The sequence below is a fragment of the Somniosus microcephalus genome, chromosome 31, assembly GCF_052327205.1.
Source record: "Somniosus microcephalus isolate GS21.2 chromosome 31, FLI_Smic_1.0, whole genome shotgun sequence".
In the NCBI taxonomy this organism is placed as follows: Eukaryota; Metazoa; Chordata; class Chondrichthyes; order Squaliformes; family Somniosidae; genus Somniosus; species Somniosus microcephalus.
The window spans coordinates 37,917,598-37,945,104 of record NC_141017.1 but is presented as its reverse complement, the minus strand read 5'-3'; the positions used below and the strand labels follow the sequence as shown (position 1 = coordinate 37,945,104).

Here is a 27,507-nt window from a genome sequence, read left to right as displayed (position 1 = left end):
GGAAACCCAACTCGGTCACTCCACCGATAAGAGAACGTGTGCTTGCAGCAGACGGGTGGGCTGTAGCTGGTCGCTGCGTATCCCCTCCGCCCCCAGGGCTCACAGCTTGCCACTTTGGACCCAGTGGTCTTTGGTGTTGAGGCAGTGCCTCGGGTGGGTGGCTGACACCCGACAAAGTTTCACACCGAGATTGACGGTGCCGACTGGTTGAACTCGCCGATCTCCGGGAAAGATCTGGAGTAGGTTACAGCACAAAGTGTTTTATTTGTTCAAATATTTACAGTGACGTGTTTCTATAGCGCTCAGAGGTGTCATCTTACATAAACAATTGACAGATTAATATTTCGAACGAGAATTATGTCCAGTTTAATATTTGTCAGGTTTCTTGTCAATAGTTAGCAGAAGTCTCCATCTTTAAGGTTTAGCAGATGTATATAAACTACGGTCATTGACTGTATCCTAATGATCAGCTTCCACACAGCAGGCTGGTAGGTTAATGTAGCAAGGTGCAGTGAGGCACTGAATGGAAACCATGCCTTTACTCTCGGGGCGATGTGCAGATCAGGGAGCCAGTCGGCTGGTCTTGTTTACCTCTTAGTGGCGTGCTCCAGAGCTGCAGGGGCTTTCCGAGGGCAGGTTGTTTGTCTGCTCTTGGAGTCTGGGCGTGCCGTGTGGTGTGACTGTAGGTGAGGTGGAAGAAGTTACACGGCTGTACCCCAGGTGCGTAAAGCTGCAGATTGTGGGCAACAGGACTCTGATTACAGAGATTACCGATTCACTGGAGTAACACCGGGTTAAATTACGAGGACAGGTTGCACAGACTGGGCTTGTATTCCTTCGAGTCTAGAAGATTAAGGGGTAATCTGATCGAGGTGTTTAAGATGATTGTAGGGTAGATAGAGAGAAACTATTTCCTCTGGTGGGGGGAGACCAGAACAAGGGGACATAACCTTAAAATCAGAGCCAGGCCGTTCAGGGGTGATGTCAGGAAGCACTTCTTCACACAAAGGATGGTGGAAATCTGGAACTCTTTCCCCCCCCCCACCGCAAAATAATGCTGGGGGTCAAATGAAAATTAAAAAACTGCGTTTGATAGATTTTTGTTGGGCAAGGGTATTGAGGGTTACAGTAACCAAGGCGGGTAGATGGAGTTAAGATACAGATCAGCCACAAGATCTAATTGAATGGCAGAACATGCTCGAGGGGTCGAATGGCCTCCTCTTGTTCTACACTCCTAATGGATCTCTGGCAGTTATCTCCTCGCAGTGCAGATTCCTTAGTGACTATCTAAACCCCAAGATAGGTTTATGGGCTTGAAATCCGTCCTGTATATCGGTTCTTAATGTATTTTGTTTCTTTCACTTGTCTGGGTGGATGTTGAGGGATGCTGTCGCTGAGCAATAGGACACATTCCCATCTCAGACACCCAGTGCCCACAGCAAGCACTCCCACATCCGGTGTAGCGCATCTGTCTGCGAGGTACAGCTCCTCCTACTCTACCCCAACAATATACCCTGATATTTTGGTAACACACGGCTTGTGGATCCGGATCTCACCACTTCATGGTGTTGCATACATAAGAATTCGGAGCAGGAGTCAGCCCCTCGAGCCTGCTCCGCCATTCAATAAGATCATGGCTGATCATCGACCTCATCTCCACTTTCCCGCCCGATCCCCAGATCCCTCGATTCCCCTCGAGTCCAAAAATTTATCAATCTCAGCCTTGAATGTACTCAACGACTCAGCATTCGCAGCCCTCTGGGGCAGAGAATTCCAAAGAAATTCCTCCTCACCTCAGTCTTAAATGGCCGACCCCTTATCCTGAGACTATGCCCCCTGGTTCTAGACTCTCCAGCCAGGGGGAAACAACCTCTCCGCGTCTACCCTGTCAATCCCCCTCAGAATCTTGTATGTTTCAATGAGATCACCTCTCATTCTTCTAAACTCCAGAGAGTATCGGCCCAATCTACTCAATCTCTCCTCATAGGACAACCTTCTCATCCCAGGAATCAATCTAGTAGCATATTAATGCTCCAGTATGCCATTCTGCCACGGTGCCTTTGGTCTGCCCCGTAAACAGTCTTGGTGTGTTGTCTCTCTCTTTAGATTTTGTGTATGGGCGTCCCCATCTAGAGATTGTGTTGCTCCTTTATCTGCACCAGTTCGGCACATTGAGTAAGTCGGCACGGTTTTTGGGTTCTCCTTTCCTGGCATTTCCAAGATGGCTGCCTCTTCCCCTGCAACCTTAATTGGTATATTTCACTAAAAAGACACTAAAGCTAATTTTAACGTGTTTGGGACATACTTAATTGTTTTAATAATTAATAAGATGCAATCTCGCAGTTTGTCTTTTGCCCGTATATTTTCTGGAAGTGTGTTCACATGGGAAGGGAGGGCTATAGTACACGAGAGAGGCCAGAATGTGATCTGAAGTGAATGGCGGATTCTGCGAATTCCTGCCCCGCTACATTGCGGTCCTCTGGAGCATTCAGTCTGCGCGATAGAGCTGGAAGGACATTTCCCACATTGCTTTTGGATCTGCTTTAGTCTTGTGAAGACATATTATACTCTTAAGTAGGTAGTTCTGTTGTCTGTAACTCTACTTATAAAGCGGTTATTGTTTAACGCAATATTTAAAAAGTATAAAGAGGTGCCTGACCATAACATGCGGCCAAGTGTGATTGCAATCCCATTTTGTAAAGCCAAGCGAACATATTACAGCAGTGCCTAGTTTGGACGCATCATCATTACTACTTTCTTCAGGGAGTAAGCACCACCACGGAATTCAGCCCAGTAAACGCCATCTTGGTATTTGCTGCGATAATGCCCTCCTTTATACCACACACCATTCAGGTTTGAGTGTGCACAGGCGTAGTACCACCAGCCTCCTTTCTGATAGTGGGCGCAGTTACCTTTTGAAGGAAGCACACGGACATTAATGAGCAAAGCTACAGTGGACTGCGGAAAGCTCCCAATGCGCAAATCACTAAAAGTTGGAACACAGGTTAGCAAGTCCATAAATAAAGCAAACCAAACACTAGGGTTTATTTCTAGAGGGATTGAATTGAAAAGTAGGGAAATTATGCTAAACCTGTATCACACCTTGGTTAGAAGAAGAAGAACTTGCATTTATATAGCACCTTTCACGACCACTGGACGTCTCGAAGCGCTTTACAACCAATGAAGTACTTTTCGAAGTTTAGTCACTGTTGTAATGTAGGAAACGCGGCAGCTAATTTGCGCACAGCAAGGTCCCACTAACAGCAATGAGATAAATGACCAGATAATTTTTTTCGTGATGTTGGTTGAGGGATAAATATAGGCCCTGGACACCGGGGAGAACTCACCGTCCACCTGAAAAGGGCAGATGGGGCCTCGGTTTAACATCTCATTCGAAAGACAGATGTTTGTAAATGGCTAAAGTGACGACTGGACAGCTGCACTTAAATGCGGTGTGCACTTCATCCTGTATAACATTTCCCCGCTCATTTCTGCACAGTCCTGTTCATTAAAGGAGCAGGTAACTGTACAGGTGATGACTGTCACAATGGGCGCGCCAAACCATCGGTAATGGCCCTGAAATATCATCCAAAGCTTCCACTAGTGTTTGAGATGAAAAGATGGGGGGAAAAAAAATAAAAATGCAGGAAACCTGAACGAAAACTTAAAATGTTAGATGTGCCGAGCAGATCAGTCAGTATCTGAGAAAGAAGGATGCATCAACTCATGGGGCCCTGTATCTGATTCCGTTCACTTCTCTCTCTCTCTCATGCTGACTGACCCGCACATTTCCCAGCACTTTTTCCTTGTCTCCAAGTTTAGTGTGTTTATCGGTTTTGTTGAGCTTCATTGACAGCGCGCTCTAACCCCCCACCCCCCCCACCCCCGGGGCATGCTCTACCTGAGTGCAGGTCCCGGTCTCTGTCCAGCGTGGTGAATTGTTTGCCATTGTGCCAGGATAAGGAGTCTCCGGCATTCCCGCGGTAGTGGCCTAATCGCAGCCTGTAGAAGTCTCTCTCCGCTTCCACCCGGAAGTTGTCGTACTCCGCGGACACTCTCCTCCCCTGCCAGTCGTCCATCAGGATGAGCAGCTTGTAGTTGTCCTGATTGGTCAACCAATAGATATTCTCCAAGCCCAGCCAGTACTCGCCATCTATGTTCCCGAAGCCTTGCTACAAATGAAAACAAAGATTGTTTATTCATAATAACTTTCCCTTGTGTGCGTAATATTATTGGTAAGAGCCATTGGGTGTTATGAAAGGCAAGTATTATAAGATCGACACTTTACGTGCAGTGGCCCCAATGTATCCGACGTTTGATAGAGTGATTCACATTTCAAAGTTGAAACTGTATTTTTATTCGTGCTTTTTAAATCCTGGCTCTAGTCCACACTCGGCTCATTATCAAACCTGCCTACTTCCACCGACCCCAAAACCTGTGTCTGTATCTTCACCTCAAAGCTCGAATCCTCCAACGCTCTACATTAAACATAGAAACATAGAAGATAGGAGCAGGAGTAGGCCATTCGGCCCCTCGAGCCTGCTCCGCCATTCAATGCGATCATGGCTGATCATCCAAATTCAGTACCCTGTCCCTGCTTTCTCCCCATACCCCTTGATCCCTTTAGCCTTAAGAAATATATCCAACTCCTTCTTGAATATATTTAATGAATTGGCCTCAACTGCCTTCTGTGGTAGAGAATTCCACAGGTTCACCACTCTCTGGGTGAAGAAATTCCTCCTCATTTCTGTCCTAAATGGCTTACCCCTTACCCTTAGCCTCCCAAGCTTTACTTTATATAGATTGCAGCTGCTCCTGAACTCTGCTGTTATCCTATCCCGCTCTCCGCCCCGCCCTCGCTGTACTTTATTGATGTCCCGTCCACTATTACACAAATTTTAACATCTTCATCCATGTCTTTGCATGCCCCTGCGGCCTGGCTCCTCCTTGCCTTTACTGCCACCTCCAGCCCCACGCTCCACCTGCACCTTCTGGTCTGTTGTGTTTCCCACGCCCTCCTCCACCACCATTGATGTCTGGACTCTCGGTGACCTCGTCGATGCCCTCTAGTTCTCTGCTTAGACCCAGTCACCGTGCAACCCCTTTCCCGCCTCTACAAATGTCTCCTCAAACCCTGCCACTTGGCCGATCTCCCAAAACTTGCTCCATGTCCTGCTCCAGCCCCCGTACTCCCCCCTCACCCCCACATTAAGCGCTTTGCAACATTTTTTGCCATGTGAAAGGCACTTTTCATCTTTTATCACTGATTGGTCACTCGGCTGCCCGTGTCCTAACTCACACCAAGTCCCGTTCGCCCATCACCCCCTGTGCTCGCTGACCTACATTGGCTCTCGGTTAAGCAGCGCCTCGATTTCAAAATTCTCATCCTTGTTTTCAAATCCCTCCATGAACTCGCCCCTCCCAATCTCTGTAATCTCTTTCAGCCCCACAACCCTCCAAGATCTCTGCACTCCTCTAATTCTGCCCTCTTGAGCATCCCTGATTATAATCGCTCAACCATTGGTGGCCATGCCTTCTGTTGCCTGGGCTCTAAGCTCTGGAATCCCCAGTCTAAACCTCTCCGCCTCTCTCTCCTCCTTTAAGACGCTCCTTAAAACCGACCTCTTTGACCAAGCTTTTGGTCACCTGCCCTAATTTCTCCTTATGTGGATCAGTGTCATTTTTTTTTGTCTTATAATACTCCTGTGAAGCGCCTTGGGCCGTTTTACTACGTTAAAGGCGCTATATAAATACAAGTTGTTGTTGTATTGGAGGGCAGCCAGACACTCCTGTTCACCAATTGACAGCAAACCCCACTGTCCAGAGATGGACTTGAGACCAAAGTACTTGCCAATTGTGGCACTTAGCTCCTGCTTAACTAACCTTATAATTCTCCCAAGTCCTAAAAAAATTGACCGACCCATCTTGCCGCCTCTGAATGACCGTCCAGCCACCAGAATCTCGCTGATGTTCGCACCACACCTGCATCAGCCGGTTGACATTTCTTGGTTTGATCAGGTAGATTCCGTTGGATCGATGGCCATCTTCCAGAACCTGGAGACAGTCTTTCCAGGGACCTGGTCAAGAAATCACACAGTAACACGAGATGGAGTTCATCACTCCCATCCTATTTTACCGACACCCCCCCTCCCACCCCCCCATGTTTGTTCTCGGGATACGGGCGTTGCGAACAACTTCAGCAATTATTGCCCAGCCCCCCCCGCCCCCCATTTAAGACGGAGATGAGGAGGAATTTCTTCTCTGAGGGTCGTGAATCTTTGGAATTCTCTTCCCCAGAGAGCTGTGGAGGTTGGGTCATTGAATATATTCAAGGCGGAGATAGACAGATATTTGAGCTACAGGGGAGTCGAGGGTTATGGGGAGCGGGCGGGAAAGTGGAGTTGAGGCCAAGATCAGATCAGCCATGATCCCATTGAATGGCGGAACAGGCTCGAGGGGCCGAATGGCCGACCCCTGCTCCTGTTTCTTAGGTTCTTATGTTAACTGGATTTGACAGAAAGGAAAAAAATCTTGCATCTATTCAACATCTTGTGTCTGAAGCATTTGAGATGCAATAAATTGGTTGGACGTGGAGTGAGTGTTGTGCAGGCAGATGTGGGACGTGGAGTGAGTGTTGTGCAGGCAGATGTGGGACGTGGAGTGAGTGTTGTGCAGGCAGATGTGGTGACCGTTTTATGCACAGCCTGATCCCAGGAATAAGATGGATGGCCAGTTATTCAGGTTTTTTTTTGGTGGTGGTTGAGGGAAGAATATTGACCAGAAACTGCTGTTCAAATAGTGTCACGAGTCTTTAACGTCAACCTGAACAGGCGGGCAGCCTTTCATCGGAAGGACAGCACTTCTGACCATGCTGCACTCCCTCGGTACCTCGGTAGATTGTCAGCTCAGGCAATGTCCTGACATGGAGCTCGAGTCCACGACCTTCTTACCAAGAGGTGGCAGTGTTGCTTAGTTGCGCTAATCTGACTCGGGCCAACCATTGGTGTCGTGCTAACGCGGGCTGTGTTTCTGTGTAGTCTGGGGCCTTGTGTCTCAGTTTGATTGATGACTATACACTGCAGGCTGGTCGAGAGGGGGTGTCGTTTACATGCTGTTTTAAGATTGGAGGTCATTACATTGTTGGAGCTGTGGGAACAGCTGCGTTGTATTGTTCTACGTTACTTTTAGTCCTTTTCAGTGATAGCTGTGGTCTATTATCACAGAAAATGGGGCTAATCGCTGCTGACAGGAGCTTGCTTTGTTCTCTGAGACATGAGGGGCAATTAACAAAAGCTCCGAATATTCCCATCTTCACAGAACAGTAATGATCCAAATTTATTGTTTTGTTTCCCCCCGCCCCGCCCCCCTTGTGCTTTCTTTTAAATGTGTTGTAAAGTATCTTAAACACGGCTTTGATCTCAATAGTAACCCATCCCTGAACAAATTAGAGATTATGTCAGTAAGAGGGAGTAGAGTTGGAGATGCTAGTCTCTGAAGCCTCTCGCTGGATAGGGTCTCGCAGGTGCTGAGCTTCCTCCAGAACCTCGCCCATGAGGTTGTCCGTCACTTTCTGGCCAACTAGGCTCGATGTTACTACAGTGTCTTAATCTAGACTTGGAGCAGCCACATTTTAAAATTCATCAAATAGGATCGAGCTGGATCCTGCAAGATTGGGGTTCTCCATTCATATGGGGGCAATTGATGTACGTCTTTAAGACTCTTGCATGAAGAGAGGGAAGAAAATAGGAGAAATGATCGGGTGGGAGCAGGAAGAATCAAATCATTCATACCCAGAGGCAGCATCAGTGAGGCAAGTGTGTCTGTCACAATGGGCAGGATTTTCATTGGGCCATGGAGGCGGGATTGGAGGCGTGTGGGGGGTTAAAATCTCGAAATTGGGGTGCACGAACCCATCCCGCCCCCAACCCGCCTCCATGCCAGTTTTAAAGGAGGCGGATACCCGACCTGTGCTGGGAGCCGCCTCCCCGAGGCGGGAAGGGGATTAGTGCCAATTAACTGCCTGTTAACAGGTAGTTAACAGGCAGTTTTTAGCCTAATCCCTATTTTTATTGCTGAAGTGTGGGATCCCCGACGGCTCCAAACCACGCCAAGTTAGCGAGGCGGGCCGTCTGGCTGAAGGGCTTGGAGGGGTCGAGATGTCCGGTGTTCAGGTGAGTGGTGGGTGCATGAGTGCAGAGGTAAGTGTGTTTGGTGTGTGTAAAGTGTTTAAAGAAGTTCTACTTACCTTTACAGCCTTCCTTCCTTCAGGTCTCGGGAGTCCCTCATCTCACCGGCACAGAAAGCAGAATGGCCGCGAGCTGTCAAAAGTTGCAGCATTCAGCTTTCTGTTCTGGAGAGATCTCTAAATCAGCCTGAGAGGAAGGAATTAACTTGGAGTACAGATTGTCGGTGTTTGACAGCTTCAAAGAGCTGTCAAACACTGATATTTCATCTGTCAAAAGCTCTTGACAGATGAAATGTCAATCTGTGACGTCACCTGTTGCCGGGTGGCCCTTAATTGGCCTGCAGAGCCCGCTGGGCGGGCTCAACAAGGTCAATCAAGTGAAAATCGCGTGGGTTGGCCACACCTCGAGGGAGGCGGGACTACAACCCCAAAAGTTGTAGTCCCGCCTCCTACCCGCCTCCAGCCCGATATCTCTGTTTTTGGCAGTGTGAGTCAGCTCACTGAAAAATCTGATTATTTTGAAGGATATTTTACTCCTTGTCTTGTCTTGCTTGTCTCTTTTTGCACCCTGTTGTTCTTGAATCTTTTCACTATTATTGGAATGTAAGAATTGCTAGACGAGAAATGGCCAAGGTCCATCGAGTTCGCCTTCTCCCATCCCGGTAGTCCCATGTGACGTAATAAAACTCACTACGCACTTGGTTTGAGCATAAAGCAAGGCTTTAATCAACTTGTTTCAGAACATGGAGGTCTAGTTGTACTTCACTAGTTCCCTGTCTTACAAAATGTCCCTGGAAAGCTGGGGCTGACGCCCGAGTATTTATACTCCTTGGACGGCGCCACCAGCTGGCCGTCCAGCGTTATTTCATGAGTAGTTTCTTGATGAATGATGAGATTTATAACACCATGATACAATGATAATGGAGTTGTTGACCAATCACAGCGATCAATCTCGATCAATGAGTCTACAACAGACCCAGACACGAGGCGAGGAAAACCCCCCCAGTGGGGGAGAGCTTTGGGAACCAAAGGCCCAAACTCACCCGTTCCTCCCGAGCTCGCTGCACCCACCACATGCTTTTTTAAATGAGTCTTTTCCCTCCCCTCAACTTTCCTTTTAACTTGTGATCTTTTCAGCCCCTGTGCTTGAAATGGCAGCAGTTTTAGGTCTGAGTAAGTTCGAATCGATGATTTGGTGCACAGGTGATCGAGATGTAGAATAATGGAAAGCTAATGACGAGGCAGTCATCTAGTGAAGGGATTGAAATGGCATCACAGCCCAAGAAGCTGTGGGACCTGTCGCAGCTGTTGATGTTCGGACGACAGAATAAATAATTCCCTGATGAGGGAAGAACGGAGGCCCTGGGCTCTTCACCCTTACAAAGAGGCAGATGAGAGGGGACCTCGAGGTACAAAAGCTAGAATTGGTACAGAAAATATAAATCTGGAACTTTACTATCGCGCCTTTCACGACCTCAGGACATCCCAAAGCGCTTTACAGCCAATGAAGTACTTATTGGCATGTAGTCACTGTTGTAATGTAGGAAAGCAGCAGCCAATTTGTGCACAGCAAGCTCCCACAAACAGCAATGTGATAATGATCAGATAATCTGTTTTAGTGATGTTGATTGAGGGATAAATATCGACCAGGACACCGGGGAGAAGTCCCCCCTGCTCTTCTTCGAAAAAGTGCCATGGGATCTTTTTCGTCCACCTGAGAGGGAAGACGGGGCCTCGGTTTAATGTCTCATCCAAAAGACAGCACCTCCGACAGTGCGGCGCTCCCTCAGTACTGCCCCTCCGACAGTGCGGCGCTCCCTCAGCACTGCCCCTCCGACAGTGCGGCGCTCCCTCAGCACTGCCCCTCCGACAGTGCGGCGCTCCCTCAGCACTGCCCCTCCGACAGTGCGGCGCTCCCTCAGCACTGCCCCTCCGACAGTGCGGCGCTCCCTCAGCACTGCCCCTCCGACAGTGCGGCGCTCCCTCAGCACTGCCCCTCCGACAGTGCGGCGCTCCCTCAGCACTGCCCCTCCGACAGTGCGGCGCTCCCTCAGCACCGCCCCTCCGACAGCGCGGCGCTCCCTCAGTACTGCACTGGAGTGTCAGCCTAGCTTTATGTGCTCAAGTCTCTGGAGTGGGACTTGAACCCACAACCTTCTGGCTCAGAGGCGCGGGTGCTGCCCACTCAGCCACAGCTGACGGACAGGACCAGGAGGCACACACTCAATCTGGTGATGGGCAAATCTAAGACTGATGCTGGGAAGTTCTTCACTCACAGTGATTAAGTCTTGTAGACTTTGCTGGAGGCAAAACACCTTGGAGTTGGATGGATGCAGTGATGGGGGATTTAGTTGAATTAAACAGTCTTGTGAGCTGTGACATTATTGGAAGCTTATAAGAATTAACTACTAATTGATTACCAGGAAATGGTAGGTTTATAAAGTATGATGGGAATCTGGTGATGGTGAACTATGAGCTCAATGTCTCGCTCCAATGAGTGAGAGGTTACAGAGACAATACCTGCAGTCCGCCGTTCACTCACCGGGTGTCTTGGTGGTTGTCACCATTGGAACTGTAGTGGGGGGAGGAGGAGGCTGTTCCGTTCTCTTCAGTCTGTCCTGTGCCACGCTGTATATCTGATCCCTCAGTATTTCATTGCCAGAGACCAGGCCCTTGCTCCGGTTGGTGCTGCCATTCAGACTGTTGGGCACGACGGCCACAAGAGATGGCTGTCCTGCGCCCTGCTGGTAAACGCACAAACTCCAGGTAGTGATTGCACATAGAACGTCAAATACTCGACCGCAAATACTTATTTCCTGTTTAACTCTTGGGAACATCGCCCCAATGCGGGAGTGCAGGGAACTCGCTCTGCAAAGAGGAACTGACAGCTGGGGGAGTTTTGCAGGAAGGGTCAAAGAGCCTCGGACAGTTTTGACCATAGGTTGTCTACAGAAGAGATCACATTGGGTCAGCGCGCAAGTGCAGAGCACATCTTCAAGACATACCAGCCGTGAGCAGCAGTCTTTTGACAGCTGATACGCTGTGGCATGGTATGACCCGAATCTGCACCTACAGTTTATCCCCTGTCGAGTTCCCCATCTCCACTGTACTGCTCTGAACCGAGCTTTTGCTCACCTCCCAGCATCTGGCTCCACACAAGTTGGGGAGAGAAGCACCAGAGGGTCTAGTTGGACATCCTGCACCACCTTGGTTACCTGCTGATCTTCCCTCCTCCTCCAGCCACTGACTCTGGCTGGGGGTAAAGTTCCACTGGAGCTGACTGTGCTTCGACACCTGGGCCCAAGTGGAGATGCTCCACGTGTGAGCCTAGAGTGTTGACGAGCTATTTGACTATAAAGGGCATCACAGCTGTGTGCGATCCTGTCCTCCCCTTTCCACATCCAACAGGAATGGTTGCATATTGATGAGGAGCTAGACGATGTCTTTCTTTCCCACCGCCCAAGTCCAGAGATGCTGAGGCTAACTGTAACACCACAACCACTGCGCCAACTGAGATCAGGTGGCTCTGCCTGGGCCAAGCACTGTTGCTGGGGCTTTCCGCTCTGTAAGGATTACTGGGACTGTAGTGACATCATCACCCGCACAATGTTGCTGAACAAGGCACAAGTTCTAAATGGGTCATTATCCAAAGAATGCGGTGTGGGAGAATGAGACTTTGTAATGTCGGAGGGTGAGATGCAAAGAAACTCCAGTATGATTTGGACAGGTTGGGCGATTGGGCATGGCAAATGCAGTATAATGTGGATAAATGTGAGGTTATCCACTTCGGTGGCAAAAACAGGAAGATAGATTATTATCTGAACGGCAATAGATTGGGAAAAGGGGAAGTGCAACGAGACCTGGGCGTCCTTGTGCACCAGTCGCTGAAGGTAAGCGTGCGGGTGCAGCAGGCGGTTAAGAAGGCAAATGGTATGTTGGCCTTCATAGCGAGAGGATTCGAGTACAGGAACAAGGATGTCTTGCTGCAGTTGTACAGGGCCTTGGTGAGACCACATCTTGAGTATTGTGTGCAGTTTTGGTCGCCTTATCTGAGGAAGGATGTTCTTGCCATGGAGGGAGTGCAGCGAAGATTCACCAGACTAATACCTGGGATGGCAGGAATGACGTATGAGAAGAGATTGGGTCGATTGGGCTTATACTCGCTGGAGTTTAGAAGAATGAGAGGGGATCTCATTGAAATTTATAAAATTCTAACAGGACTAGACAGACTAGATGCAGGAAGGATGTTCCCGATGGCGGGGGAGTCCAGAACCAGGGGTCACAGTCTAAGGATAAGTGGTAAGCCATTTAGGACAGAGATGAGGAGGAATTTCTTCACCCAGAGAGTGGTGAACCTGTGGAATTCTCTACCACAGAAGGCAGTTGAGGCCAATTAATTAAATATATTCAAGAAGGAGTTAGATATATTTCTTAAGGCTAAAGGGATCAAGGGATATGGGGAGAAAGCAGGGACAGGGTACTGAATTTGGATGATCAGCCATGATCTCATTGAATGGCAGAGCAGGCTCGAGGGGCCGAATGGCCTACTCCTGCTCCTATCTTCTATGTTTCTATGAGTCGCAGAGCAGGCGCACTGTGACCGAAGGAACTTGCTGGACCTGAAACGGGACTGTAGACGTGACGGGCAGCCTTGGTTCCCAGGGCCACCCGATTGGCTGTGGAGAATAGTGGCTCCTTGAGCTATCGGGCCACACGTGCTCGACATTATATCTTTCCCTCCAGTGGATGAGACAGATGATTAAACTGCTCGTTGTAGCACAGTCGGTCTGTGATGTCTTTGTTCTATTGATGCAAAGCAGAAATGTGAATACCTTTAATCCCTATCAACGTGCACAGTCTATACGGTTGATGTAACCCTACAAACCCATACATGTTGTGCTGTAGAGTGTAAAAGAAAGACTTGCATTTCTATAGCGCCTTTCACAGCCTCAGGACGTCCCAAAGTGCTTTACAGCCAATGAAGTACTTTGTGAAGTGCAGTCACTGTTGTAATGTAGGAAACGCAGCAGCCATATTGCGCACAGCAAGCTCCCACAAACAGCAGTGTGATAATGACCAGATCATCTATTTTAGTGATGTTGATTGAGGGATAAATATTGGCAGGACACCGGGGAGAACTGTCCCTGCTCTTCTTCGAAATAGTGGCTGTGGGATCTTTTATGTCCACCTGAGAGGGCAGACGGGGCCTCGGTTTAACATCTCATCCGAAAAGTGTAGATAATAGCTTCAAGGACACACAATTGTTCAATTAGCGGCCACTTTCGCACTCCAGACCCGTATCCACTCGGAACGGGACTGGATCGTAAACTCGTGTCTGTCTTTGGTGTTCACCGTGCCATCAAAGGAAAGCTGTTTCTGTGGAGGTTGTCACTCCAGATCTCTCGCACCGTGTTTTAACGTGTTCTCGGGACGTGGGCGCTGCGCTCTGTTTCTGTGGAGGTTGTCACTCCAGATCTCTCGCACCGTGTTTTAACGTGTTCTCGGGACGTGGGCGCTGCGCTCTGTCAGCAAGGCCACACGTTTCTTGCCCATCCCTCGTTGCCCTGAAGGTAGCGGGCAGCAGCTGTTTGTACAGCTGAGGGGTTTTGCTCGGCCAGCTCGCAGGGCATTGAGCCAGTGTGGGACTGGAGTTGTGCGGAGGCTGGGCTGCGTCAGGAGGGCACTTTCCCTGAAGGAAATTAGTGAACCAACTGGGTTTTTACCACAATCCGGTCACACTTCTTTGGTGCCAGCCCCCCAATATTACCAAATTAATTCACAACTTGACATGGTGGGATTGGAACTCTCAACCCCTTGAATGTTTCAGTTAAATTGCTGCATCATTATTCGTCAATTATTTAAACAAAGTTCCTTTTCTACTTGTCCAGAAAGTGCACTTGTACGTTGAAGTTAAAAAAACACTTTGAGTCACTATCTGTTGAAACTTCGAGGTGGTGTCCAGAGAACCTCCTATTGTTCCTACCAGTTGCAAGTGTTAGCATAGTTTAATATTGTGTAAATAAAATTATGCTGTGTCTAGTACATATATAAAGTTACAGGGCAACTACATTCTCTTTCCCTCCACCTCCATCTCCAAGTTGGAATGGTGCGAGGAGGAAGAAAGTGGCACGGGGATTTTGTTTCTTTACAGTCGTCGTTGTATCTTCAGCATTGAGGACAATCATTGGGCTCAGTAATCATCTCGGTGACAAGTGGCTGCCGAGTCCTTTACCTGTTGCTGCCGGTGCGATGGGGTCGCCTGTCTGCACTGTTCCTCCAGCTGGGCTATGATGCGGCTCTGGTTGTTCATGAGGGAGATGAGGGTTGCGTACTTGCGCTCCAGGTCCCTGTACCGGCTCGACAGCCTCAGCACCTCGGCCGTGACGTTGAGCACCTTGTTCTCCAGCTGGAAGAGCTCCAGCGAGTCGTCCTTCTTCTGGATGATCTCGTGCAGCAGCTGGGTGTGGAGCTGGGACACCCTGGAGTTCATGTTGCGGCTCTCCTTCCGCAGGAACCTCACCTCGCTGACCACGCCGCCGTCCACCTCCGCCATCTGCCTCAGGTCCTCGATTTGCCGCTGCTGCTCGCGCATCTCCTCCCGCACAGCCCGCAGCTCACTCTTGTTCATGCTGTTGCTTCCGTCCAGCGGGTTCTTGGTGCTTAGGCAGATGGGGCCGGTGAGTCGCTGCTGGGGGACGATGAAGGTGTAGGTGCACCTGCTGGCCGCTGGACTCGCGGGCGATTGTGTGTGCCGGTTGTTGGACTCCCCTGTCTGTGCAAGTTTGCTTGAATCGGTTTTTGCGGGAACCTCTTCAGCTCCTGCTAACCCGGTCAGGATCACGAGGCTGAGGGTGAATTTCAGCATTGTTCGAGTCCAGCTGTGGGAGCCTGCAATTTCAAAACCTGCAAGAAAACCAAATCCTACATTTTAAAATCTAGATTAAAGCGCACAAGTGTGTGTGTGTGTAATGTGTGGTGTGAGTATATGTCGTGTGAGTATATGTCGTGTGAGTATATGTCGTGTGAGTATATGTCTGTGAGTGTCTCTGTGTGTGAGTGTGTGGCCCCCCCCTCCCCCCAGCAACGATGGAATCGAGCTCCCTGTGATGCCCTCCACTCTTGGGTGGCTTCCTGACCCTATGTTATTCAGTGGGACTGTTCTGGGGAGTGACTGCCGCCTATGGAATCATAGCCAGTGAGGGGGAAGAGCGGGGCAGAATATTTAGAGAGGAGGAGGGTTTTTAAATTCTCATCCTTGCTTTCAATTCCCTCCATGGCTGCCCCCATCCCTATCCCTGTAACCTCCTGCAGCTCTACAACCCTCCGATCTCTGAGCTCCTCCAATTCTGGCCTCTTGACCATCCCTGATGATAATCGCTCCACCATTGGCGGCCGTGCCTTCAGCTGCCTGGGCCCTAAGCTCTGGAATTCCCTCCCTAAACCTCTCCGCTTCTCTTTTAAGACGCTCCTTAAAACCTCCCTCTTTGACCAAGTTACCTGTCCTAGTGTCGCCTCCTCGGGCTCTGTGTCAACCTTTGTCTGACTCGGTTCCTGCGCAGCGCCTCAGGACGTTTCACTATGTTAAAGGCGCTGGATAAACGCAAGCTGTTGTGGAAAGAGCGCAAAACAAGTCATCGCAATATTTCTAACTGCTCCGATGTCCAGTGAGCAGCATTGGGAAAGGCCTTTGTCCACCTCTCTCTGACAACAGGTCGATCGAAGCAAGGGCCAATAATGGGGGAAGTGGAGGGCGGTGGGAAGAAGGATCGCACTCGAGGCTGCGTCCTCGTGCATCAACCCAGACTTTGTGTTGACTTGCCGCGTCCTGGGGCAAATCCACAGCAGGAAGCCACATGCCTGCCGTAGAACGATTCATAAAAGTACTTACGTTTTAGAAAATATTTTGGTGTTGGAACTGACCAGGAGGAGATGCTGCCCTGTGGATGGTGTGTCTGGGACTGTCTGATACTCTGCAGGGTTTTTGTGAATCTGGTCAGTGTTTATATCCTTTCAAGGTCTGTTTATAATCCAAAGGCAATGGAAACTCTCCTTTTAATCTCTCCAGTGAAGCAGTGACTGAACTTGTACAGATTGTACGCCGTCAGTTGCAGAAAGGGCAGGAGCAAAATTCACTATTGGTATCTGCTTGAATTGCAATTACTGTCCTTTCAATTTGTATCTTTTTGTCCCTTTTTAAGGACCAACGCTGTGAGGGGCTGCCTTAATATGGAAGGCAAAGGTAGAATGGTCAGTGACACAGCCATGAGTTAATCGTTCCATCTCTACCCATGGGTCAGCCTGTGGCTCAGTGGGTTGCTCTCTCGCCTCTGAGTCAGAAGGTTGTGGGTTCAAGTCCCACTCCAGAGACTCGAGCATAAAATCTAGGCTGACACTCCAGTGCAGTACTGAGGGAGCCTGCACTGTCGGAGGGGCAGTACTGAGGGAGCGCCGCACTGTCGGAGGGGCAGTACTGAGGGAGCGCCGCACTGTCGGAGGGGCAGTACTGAGGTAGTGCTGCACTGTCGGAGGGGCAGTACTGAGGGAGCACTGCACTGTCAGAGGGGCAGCACTGAGGGAGCACTGCACTGTCAGAGGGGCAGTACTGAGGGCGCGCTGCACTGTCGGAGGTGCCGTCTTTCGGATGAGATGTTAAACCGAGGCCCTGTCTGCTCTCTCAGGTGGACGTAAAAGGTCCCCCGGCACTATTTCGAAGAAGAGCAAGGGAGTCTGGCCAATATTTACCAACATCACTAAAACGGATTATCTGGTCATTATCACATTGCTGTTTGTGGGAGTTGTCTGTGTGCAAATTGTAAACTACATTGTTCCTACATTACAACAGTGCACTTCATTGGCTGTAAAGTGCTTTGGGACATCCTGAGGTCGTGAAAGGCGCCAGAGAAATTCAAGTCTGTCTTCCTTTATGTTCGGTCAACTTGCTTCCATTAACGTTGCCTCTGTCTCATTTAAAAACAAAAAAATTCCCCAAATCAGGAGGGCGAGAACGGTGTTGAGTTGCCGATGCGATACTGTGTTCTATAAATGCAAGTTTTTCTCATTCCTTTCCGGGACGGTGCGGGTGCCGGGGACGGTGCGGGTGCGGGTGCCGGGGACGGTGCGGGTGCCGGGACGGTGTGGGTGCCGGGATGGGGTGCAGGTACCGGGACGGTGTGTGTGTTGTGTGCTCACTCACCCAGACGGGTCAGTGGTTTTCTCAGCATTGTGGTGTACAGTTTCGATGAGGGTGTTTATCCACTGTTGTTGCTTTTAGCATGTTCGTGCTTGACTTTATCCTGTTGCGTGTCCTCTGCTTGTGTGACTTTTGAAGTTAGGGTAAGAATGTGACCCCTGGTTACGTCCTGCACGAGTCCCCACTGGGGGAAAAATAACCATGAAACTCTTTGAAGTTTCAATGTGTTTGTTTGATTTCAGACAGTAGCCTTTGAAGAATCAGTTTGACATCTTGTGTATTTTGTGGAATGTTGCCTAGCGGTGCGATTGTTGTTGTATAAGTTTATAAAATGAAGGATAACCATTGGAGCACTGCAGTTAGTCTAGTGTTACAATTGCCGTTTGCGGTAGAGTTCTAAACTTCTACCACTCTTTGTGTAGAAGTGTTTCCTAATTTCACTCCTGAAAGGTCTGGCTCTAATTTTTAGACTCTGTCCCCTAGTCCTAGACTCCCCAACCAGCGGAAATAGTTTCTCTCCATCTACCCTATCTGTTCCTCTTGGAAGGCTGCTGGTCCCAATTCTAAGAGTGGTCCTCCAGCAATTGAGATGTTTGACAAAGAGTTATGGAATAACGAAAGACCTAACCATTGGCTGATCACTGAGCGAAGCAGTAATGAGCCCCAAGATGGGTGTCTGGCGGTTTACGAACATCCGAAAAGGACGGGCAGGTAAAGACCAGCTGGTCCATCGAACCGGCCCCACACGCGATGGCCGGAGCATCGTGGCTGAACACTTCCACACCGTCACCCCCTCGCTGCCCCCCCCTCGCTGCCCCCCCCTCGCTGCCCCCCCCTCGCTGCCCCCCCCTCGCTGCCCCCCCCTCGCTGCCCCCCCCTCGCTGCCCCCCCCTCGCTGCCCCCCCCTCGCTGCCCCCCCCCTCGCTGCCCCCCCTCGCTGCCCCCCCTCGCTGCCCCCCCCTCGCTGCCCCCCCTCGCTGCCCCCCCTCGCTGCCCCCCCCTCGCTGCCCCCCCCTCGCTGCCCCCCCCCTCGCTGCCCCCCCCCTCGCTGCCCCCCCCCTCGCTGCCCCCCCCTCGCTGCCCCCCCCTCGCTGCCCCCCCCTCGCTGCCCCCCCCCTCGCTGCCCCCCCCTCGCTGCCCCCCCCTCGCTGCCCCCCCCTCGCTGCCCCCCCCTCGCTGCCCCCCCCCTCGCTGCCCCCCCCTCGCTGCCCCCCCCTCGCTGCCCCCCCTCGCTGCCCCCCCTCGCTGCCCCCCTCGCTGCCCCCCCTCGCTGCCCCCCCTCGCTGCCCCCCCTCGCTGCCCCCCCTCGCTGCCCCCCCTCGCTGCCCCCCCTCGCTGCCCCCCCCTCGCTGCCCCCCCTCGCTGCCCCCCCCCTCGCTGCCCCCCCCCTCGCTGCCCCCCCCCCTCGCTGCCCCCCCCCTCGCTGCCCCCCCCCCTCGCTGCCCCCCCCCTCGCTGCCCCCCCCCTCGCTGCCCCCCCCCTCGCTGCCCCCCCCCTCGCTGCCCCCCCCCCTCGCTGCCCCCCCCCTCGCTGCCCCCCCCCTCGCTGCCCCCCCCCTCGCTGCCCCCCCCCCTCGCTGCCCCCCCCCTCGCTGCCCCCCCCCTCGCTGCCCCCCCCCCTCGCTGCCCCCACCCCTCGCTGCCCCCCCCCTCGCTGCCCCCCCCCTCGCTGCCCCCCCCCCTCGCTGCCCCCCCCCTCGCTGCCCCCCCCCTCGCTGCCCCCCCCCCTCGCTGCCCCCCCCCCCTCGCTGCCCCCCCCCCTCGCTGCCCCCCCCCTCGCTGCCCCCCCCCCTCGCTGCCCCCCCCCCTCGCTGCCCCCCCCCTCGCTGCCCCCCCCCCTCGCTGCCCCCCCCCCTCGCTGCCCCCCCCCCTCGCTGCCCCCCCCCCTCGCTGCCCCCCCCTCGCTGCCCCCCCCCCTCGCTGCCCCCCCCCTCGCTCTGCCCCCCCCCCTCGCTGCCCCCCCCCCTCGCTGCCCCCCCCCTCGCTGCCCCCCCCCCTCGCTGCCCCCCCCCTCGCTGCCCCCCCCCCTCGCTGCCCCCCCCCTCGCTGCCCCCCCCCCTCGCTGCCCCCCCCCTCGCTGCCCCCCCCCTCGCTGCCCCCCCCCTCGCTGCCCCCCCCCCTCGCTGCCCCCCCCCTCGCTGCCCCCCCCCTCGCTGCCCCCCCCTCGCTGCCCCCCCCCTCGCTGCCCCCCCCCTCGCTGCCCCCCCCTCGCTGCCCCCCCCCTCGCTGCCCCCCCCTCGCTGCCCCCCCCCTCGCTGCCCCCCCCCTCGCTGCCCCCCCCCTCGCTGCCCCCCCCCTCGCTGCCCCCCCCTCGCTGCCCCCCCCCTCGCTGCCCCCCCCCTCGCTGCCCCCCCCCTCGCTGCCCCCCCCCCTCGCTGCCCCCCCCCTCGCTGCCCCCCCCCTCGCTGCCCCCCCCCCTCGCTGCCCCCCCCCTACGCTGCCCCCCCCCTCGCTGCCCCCCCCCCCTCGCTGCCCCCCCCCTCGCTGCCCCCCCCTCGCTGCCCCCCCCCTCGCTGCCCCCCCCCTCGCTGCCCCCCCCCCTCGCTGCCCCCCCCCCTCGCTGCCCCCCCCCCTCGCTGCCCCCCCCCTCGCTGCCCCCCCTCGCTGCCCCCCCCTCGCTGCCCCCCCCTCGCTGCCCCCCCCCCTCGCTGCCCCCCCCTCGCTGCCCCCCCCCCTCGCTGCCCCCCCCTCGCTGCCCCCCCCCTCGCTGCCCCCCCCCCTCGCTGCCCCCCCCCTCGCTGCCCCCCCCCTCGCTGCCCCCCCCCCTCGCTGCCCCTCCCCTCGCTGCCCCCCCCCTCGCTGCCCCCCCCTCGCTGCCCCCCCCCCTCGCTGCCCCCCCCTCGCTGCCCCCCCCCCCTCGCTGCCCCCCCCTCGCTGCCCCCCCCCCTCGCTGCCCCCCCCTCGCTGCCCCCCCCCTCGCTGCCCCCCCCCCTCGCTGCCCCCCCTCGCTGCCCCCCCCCTCGCTGCCCCCCCCCTCGCTGCCCCCCCCCCTCGCTGCCCCCCCCCTCGCTGCCCCCCCCCCTCGCTGCCCCCCCCCTCGCTGCCCCCCCCCTCGCTGCCCCCCCCCCTCGCTGCCCCCCCCTCGCCGCCCCCCCCCTCGCTGTCAATTCAATTCAAATCGCTTTATTGGCATGATGACAAGTTACATCTTATGTTGCCAAAGCATTGAAAAACATTCATGTTTGTACACAAAAATACAGATCTATCCATACAGTGTATAAACAGATATATCCGAGTGTATAAATATACATTCATATAATTTATATATACTCTTTTCTTATCTTTAGTGGTTGTTCCTCTGTTTATGGCAAGCTGTAACATAGTGTGCTGCTAGTGTTACACAATTTCTCTCTTCCCCTAGTAGGTATGGGAGTTTTTGGTCGTCATTCAAATTTCTGAATTCCGGGCATATTTTTGTGAATTTTGGGTAGAAATTCTCCCTTATGCCCTGATATTTTCTACAAGCTGTGAGGAAGTGCATCTCTGTCTCCACCACTCCCTGACTGCAGTGAGAGCATATCCTGTCCTCTCTTGGTAGCCGGGTCTGCCTGTGTCTACCTTTTTCGATCGCCAGGCTATGTTCGCTAAGTCTGTACATTGTCAAGGTTTTTCTCAGTTTGCTATCCTTTACCATGGTCAGGTAATCAGCCATGTTGTATTGTCTGTTTAGGGCCAAGTAGCAATTGAGTTTGCTTTGGGTTTTTGTTGTTTCTGCCCAATATGACAGATATTTTTCCTTTTGCATAGCGACGATTGTGTTGGGTCGAATTCTTTGTGTTACGCTGTCACTGTCCTGGGGCTGGTTATTGTTAGTAGTGTTAGTAGTTACTTCACTGAGTCCCAGGACTAGTTGACTGAGGGTATTCTTCTTTATGGTCCTCTCTTGGCATTTCAGGGCTTCGTAATGATAGCATTGGGGGTTGCTCATGTGTTTCCAAAATTTGGTGGCTCTTTTTTGGATAGTGATTATTAATGGATATTGGCCTAGTTCTGCCCTGCATGCATTGTTTACGGTTTTCCTTTGAGTCCGGAGGATACTTTTACAGAATTCTGCATGTAGGATCCCCCCCTCACTGTTCCCCCCCCCCCCCTCACCGCCCCCCGCCCCTCACCATCCCCCCCCCCCTCACCGCCCCTCCCCCTTCACTGCCCCCCCCCCCTCTCCCCCTGCCCCCGCACAGCCAGGAAATCTCCTGGGCGAGGCAGAAAAAAATCAGAAAAACCCGGAGCCAATAAGGAGAAAAATAATCTGGAAAATTCCTCTCCGACGCCCTCAGGCGATCAAAGCAGTCCAGGAGATCACATGGTCAAAGTGCTGTTAATCCACTTACCTTCTGTATGATGCACTCTCTGCCCCAGTCAGGAACCAGACCAGCTCCCTCTTGAAAGAACAAAAGAAAGACTTGCATTTCTACAACGCCTTTCACGACCACCGGACAGTGCGGCACTCCATCAGTACTGCCCCTCCGACAGTGCAGCACTCCCTCAGTACTGCCCCTCCGACGTGCAGCGCTCCCTCAGTACCTGCTCCTCCGACCCGTGCGACACTCCCTCAGTATTGCACCTCCGACAGTGCAGCGCTCCCTCAGTACTGCCCCTCCGACCGTGCAGCACTCCCTCAGTACTGCCCCTCCGACAGTGCAGCGTTCCCTCAGTACTGCCCCTCCGACCGTGCAGCACTCCCTCAGTACTGCCCCTCCGACAGTGCAAGCGTTCCCTCAGTACTGCCCCCCGACAGTGCGGCTCTCCCTCAGTACTGCACTGGGAGTGTCGGCCTAGATTTTTGTGCTCAAGTCTCTGGAGTGGGACTTGAACCCACAACCTTCTGACTCGGAGGCAAGGGTGCTGCCCACTGAGCCACGGCAGAGACTCAGCACCCACCCCACCAGCTGGCAACATATTCCAGAGGCTCACTGCTCTCTGGGAAAAGAAGAACCGCCCGGCATCCAGTCTATTCCTACTTTGGCGTAATTTGTCCCCCTGATCCTCCCCAATCTGTCAAACTGGAATAACCCATCGATAGGCTGGCAATTCAGCCCTTTCATTATTTTATAAGCCTGCCAGGGCTGGTTTGTCCCACAGTGACTGACTCCTGAACCGACCAGTGCTGAGGTTAAAATCTCCAGCAGTGGATCCTGCCGCAGACGTACATAAAATAACTCTGACGTCAACAGTTGTGGGAACAGTGAGAATCCTCAGCTCACAGAGTCAGGAAGCGATTAAAATTCCAAGTTGAGCACTGATCACAGCCGAGGTTTTAGCCGCCAGTCCCTTGTCCCGACCTTTCTGTCTGTAGGTGCTCGCCCCTAGTTCCCTGCTCTGTAATCAGCAAAAGCTGTTTCACCCTTTGGCTGTGATTTATTGTATCCCTGTGTTTCTACTTGTCCTACCTCCCCCCACGCCCCCTCTTGCTCATGGTTCAGTTTCTGAGAGGCTTTTGAGATGTGACTGAGAAACAGAAATGAGCATTAAATTAACCGATACTTGAGAAAAAAAACTTCTCCACCGCCCCTTGTGATGTCTCAACTACTTTGTGTGTTTCGGTAGCTTTTTTTCCCCCATTTCCTTATCTCCACCTCGAAATATTAATTTACAAAATGCGTGGATGCATTCTCCAGTAAAATGAGGACTTTGGTGTTGACCGCTGACAGGGGACGGAGAATCTACGGCCAGGGAATTGCGCCGTCCGTCTTGGTGGGCTGTTTAAATCCACATTGCTATTGGGATAAAGGGTTCCCGGGTTGCCGACCCAGGTCTTGGGATTTTAAGATTTATCCACCAAAAAAAAACAACGGGGAACGCCACTGTGCAGCCTGGGAATCCGCTCCCCGGTTTAGGGTGTGCTTTTACCCCAGGCTTCCACCGCTGTGAGTGGGGTTCTGAGAGACCTGACCTCCAAGCCAACCCCCTCTCTGTTCTGGAACTGCCCCAGAACCATTCCTAGAACGGCCGAGCACAGAACGGGACCTGGGGCCCCAGGATCTCCATGGCGATCGGGCTACTATTCTACAAAATGGAGGCAGATGTTGAACAATAAGTTATAATTCGTTGGTAACCGGTACAATGTATTCTTAGGCAATCCCTCGGAACCGAGGATGACTTGCTTCCACACTAAAAATGAGTTCGCAGGTGACTGATGAGTCCAATGTGGGACCTACAGTCTCTGTCACAGGTGGGGCAGACGGTGGTTGAAGGGGCGGGTGGGTGGGGGTGCTTGGGTTGACGTGCGCTGCTTGCGCTTGGCTTCCGCTTGCTCCCGGCGAAGAGACTCGGTGTTCGGCGCCTTCCCGGATGCTTCTCCTCCACTTTGCACGGTCTTGGGGCCAGGGATTCCCAGGTGTCGGTGGGGATGTTACACTTTTTCAAGGGGGCTTTGAGGGTGTCCTTGAAGCGTTTCCTCTGCCCACCTGGGGCTCTCTTGCCGTGCCGGAGCTCCGAGTAGAGCGCTTGTTTTGGGAGTCTCGTATCGGGCATGCGGACGATGTGACCCGTCCATCGGAGCTGATCGAGCGTGGCCAAAGCTTCGATGCTGATATAATGTATTAGAACTAGGGTTGTCAACTCTGGGGTGGACCTATTACAGGAGGTTTCATCACATGACCGCCCGCCTCCAGCTGCCCCGCTCCCGCCATTGGTCAACCGACTCGTTCCTCCTCGTGACTCCCCGCCTTCCCACGGCCAATCAGAAAGCGAACAATCTCTTCGTTACCTGATTGGATAATTCTTGACTGTCAATCAAACGGCCTCTTAACCCCCATCTCCAATATTTTTCTGACTAATGAAAGTGCTCAAAGAAAATGGAAAAGAAATGTTTTAATGCCCCTCTGATTTTTTTTTTGGTCCTGGGGATTAATCTTCAGTTGCGGGAGACTCCAGGGCAATCCAAATCAGAACTGATAATTACTTGAGGAATGTTTCTGTGCTCCGCTGCTCCTGGGGAAGGTGGGAATCGGGAAAGAAACCAGTAACTACCCAGAGGGCCAAAAGCCGAATGTTTCAAACGTGGCCCTTCAAGCGGCAGGCTAGTTTTGAGAAAGATCGTAGCTGAAATATGAATCATCCCCCCCCCCCCCCCCCCCCCCCAAACCGCCTCGGGCACTGACCTGCCGTGTGCATCCAGCATTTCCAGTAACTTTATTTTTAGCCTGCCGTCCTGTTCTCCATTAAATCCAGTGTTTTATTGCAATCTGGAGAAGAATGACCTTTTATATAATACTTGCATTTGTACACTTCTTCTTCAGCTCAAAACTTCTGGCTCACGGGCAACACGTTACTTCTAGAAGGGCAGTAACTGTTTGGCAGGCAAATGCTGCACCAGTAACATCCCACGACAGCAACCACTCAGAGTCATAATGGCACAGAAGGAGGCCATTCGGCCCATCGAGTCCGTGCCGGCTCTCTGTAGAGCAATCCAGTCAGTCCCACTCTCCTGCTCTATCCCCGTAGCCCTGCAAGTTTATTTCCCTCAAGTGCCTATCCAGTCTCCCCTTGAAAACATTGAGTGTCTCCGCTTCCACCACTTCCGTCGGCAGCGAGTTCCAGGTCCTCACCACTCGTTGTGTAAAAAGGTTTTTCCTCACATCCCTCCTGTATCTCTTGCCCAAAACCTTAAATCTGTGTCCCCTAGTCCTTGTACCATCAACTAGTGGGAACAGCCTTTCCCCGTCTAGCCTATCCAAACCCGTCATAATCTTGTACATCTCTATCAAATCACCCCTCAACCTCCTTTGCTCCAATGAAAACAAATCCAGCTTCTCCAACCTGTCCTTGTAGCTAAGATCCCCCATCCCCGGAACCATTCTGGTAAATCTCCTCTGCACCCTCTCAAGGGCCTTCACATCCTTCCTAAAGTGTGGTGACCAGAACTGGACGCAATACTCCAGTTGTGGCCTAACCAGCACTTTATAAAGAAAGATAGCAAAATACTGCAGATGCTGGAAATCCAAAATAACGAGAGAATGCTGGAAAAACCCAGCAGGTCAGGTAACATGGTTCAGCATAACTTCTCTACTTTTGTACTCAATACCTCTATTTATGAAGCCCAAGATCCCATATGATTTGCTAACCACTCTCTCAATATGCCCTGCCACCTTCAGGGACCTATGCACATTAACTCCCAGGTCCTTCTGTCCCTGCACACTCTTTAAAACTGTACCATTAAGTGTATATTGCCTCTCCCTGTTCCTTCTGCCAAAATGCATCACTTCACACTTCTCTATATTAAATTCCATCTGCCACTTGTCTGCCCATTCTGCTAGCCTTTCTATGTCCTGTTGCAGTCGATTGGCATCATCCTCACTGTTTGCCACCACCCCCCCCAAGTTTGGCATCATCGGCAAATTTAGAAATTCTACTCTGTATTCCAAAACCTGCATTTATCTAGCGCCTTTAACGTCGTAAAATGCCCCAAGGCGCTTCACGGGAGCAATTACCGAACATAAATTTGACACCGAGCCACATAAGGAGATGTTAAAACAGGCGACCAAAAGGTTGGTCAAAGAGGTCGGTTTTAAGGAGCGTCTTAAAGGAGGAGAGAGAGGTGTGGGGAGGTTCAGGGAGGGAATTCCGGGGCTCCGGGCCCAGGCAGCTGAAGGCACGGCCGCCAATGGTCGGGCGATGGAAATCAGGGGATACGCAAGAGGCCAGAATTAGAGGAGCGCAGAGATCTCGGCGGGGGGGGGGGGGGGGGCTGGAGGTGGGGGGTTACGGTGGGGGGGCGAGGCCATGCAGGGATTTGAACACGGGGATGCAAGCAGCAATGAGGTGAGCGATTTATCGACATCGTAGTTCTCTGGTGCTATCTGAGATAGGAATGTTGCCCAGGATTTGGGAGAATTTCCTTCCGATTGAGTAGCGATGCGTGATCTTAAACATCCGCCCAATCCACTGGGAGTTAGTTGGGTCTTGGACTAATAGCCCATCTGAATAGCAGGACCTTTTTAACTGTTTGATTTCTTTAAGAGATACTGATACATCTTTCTCCTCTCCCCCGAGTCTGAAAGCAGCACACACTCCTAGAATCTCATGAGTTAACAAGAGAACACACTCGTTAACTTTCTATTAAAACCTCTAACACCTTAAAAAAAAAAAAAACAGATTTAAAAACAAATCATGTAATCTGCTGATGAATTGCTCTTACCTGTGTGTCGCAATCTTTAACTGGCTGATGCCTGACAGTCCTGGATGTTCTCCACTTCAGAGAACGAGGAGAGAAATCTGTGAGCAACATACTACTGTACATCTGCCCATTCCGATGGATCACGGCTCACCCGATTCCCCCTCTGCTTGTAGTGAGTGCACGCGAGCAGCCTGTGCACAGAGACTTCTCTGGGTGAAGATTACCGTCCTCTTCTTGGTCAGTTCAGCAACTGCTCAGTGCTTGGGCGTTCCATGCTGGAGATAGGCAGCGGAGAACTGCTGCAACTTGTCGACCACAATCTGTGTGTGTGTGGGCAGTGAGGAGAGGCAGCTACAGTGCAGCTCCTCTCTGCCTCTCACTGCCGTCTGTCTCATCAGCCTGGCTCCTCGTAGCTTCCCGCCCGCTACAGGCTCTGCTTGTCAGACTGATAGCTGTACGCTGTCATTTGCCACAAGCGCTGGGGAGTTGTGCCAGCTCCTCCCCCGACAGCAGGGAACTCCCCATCAATGTCTACCTGATTCAGGGAGAGAATCTCACTGCCTCTGAGCTGCTTCTCCTGTTCTCTCAACTGGATTTACCATTTTTGTTTAACTGGGCTTCTCTCTGACCAAAGGAGCACTTTCACAAAAAAAATAATTTGAGCTGTGTATCCTGTGTGAAACCAGCCTAAAATTAAAGGTGGTGTGTGTGTGGTCTTCTCGTGAGCAAATTGTTGGACGGGTTTCTGTTTGGGGAGCAGGAGAGGAGAGTCCTACACTGATTGATGTAAACAATAACCTGCCTAGGCATGACGTGTGCTTTGTGTTCAGTGACAGCTCAGTACAAGGTGAAATCAATTCTTACCCCCCTCCGCACCCCCCTCTCCTGCTCTCCTGAAACCTCAGCCTCGCGCAGTGATAAGGCTGACCGCTCTCTGCTACTGCAGCCATTCCACGTGTGTGAAGCTGGACTGAGTGTCGGCGGGGGTGGATCGGTGGGGTGGGGTGGGGTGGGG

At 52.7% G+C, this 27,507-nt stretch overlaps 2 protein-coding genes across 4 annotated transcripts in view; one reads left to right on the top strand and one right to left on the bottom strand.

Moving 5' to 3' along the window:
* LOC147097762 (ras-specific guanine nucleotide-releasing factor RalGPS1-like) overlaps window positions 1-27,507 on the top strand; it is a 92,002-nt gene that overhangs the window by 14,809 nt on the left and 49,686 nt on the right. The window lies entirely within an intron of this gene.
* On the bottom strand, window positions 245-27,221 carry angptl6 (angiopoietin-like 6). Of its 3 annotated transcripts, none has more exons than XM_085971845.1 (6): window positions 26,514-27,221; window positions 14,418-15,088; window positions 10,728-10,929; window positions 5,884-6,077; window positions 3,902-4,172; window positions 245-2,912 (listed from the first exon to the last, which is right to left on the bottom strand). In XM_085971845.1, exons 2-6 carry the CDS (start codon window positions 15,048-15,050, stop codon window positions 2,728-2,730), a joined length of 1,485 nt encoding a protein of 494 aa, XP_085827971.1. In that variant the 5' UTR covers window positions 15,051-15,088; window positions 26,514-27,221; the 3' UTR covers window positions 245-2,727. The 3 variants fall into 3 exon arrangements, with proteins under 3 accessions (XP_085827971.1, XP_085827970.1, XP_085827969.1); XM_085971844.1 differs by lacking the exon at window positions 26,514-27,221 and adding an exon at window positions 17,379-17,524 and having other exon boundaries at window positions 10,728-10,926; XM_085971843.1 differs by lacking the exon at window positions 26,514-27,221 and adding an exon at window positions 17,379-17,521.

Excerpts from the sequence above, each read along its gene's own strand:
- angptl6 (XM_085971843.1), bottom strand. The coding sequence starts at position 17,406 with ATGCTGAGAAAACCACTGACCCGTCTGG. Across the intron at positions 4,173-5,883 it reads GGACTTGGGAGAATTATAAG|CAAGGCTTCGGGAACATAGA; the intron begins GTTAGTTAAGCA and ends TTTCATTTGTAG. Across the intron at positions 2,913-3,901 it reads AGACCGGGACCTGCACTCAG|GTAACTGCGCCCACTATCAG; the intron begins GTAGAGCATGCC and ends TTCCTTCAAAAG.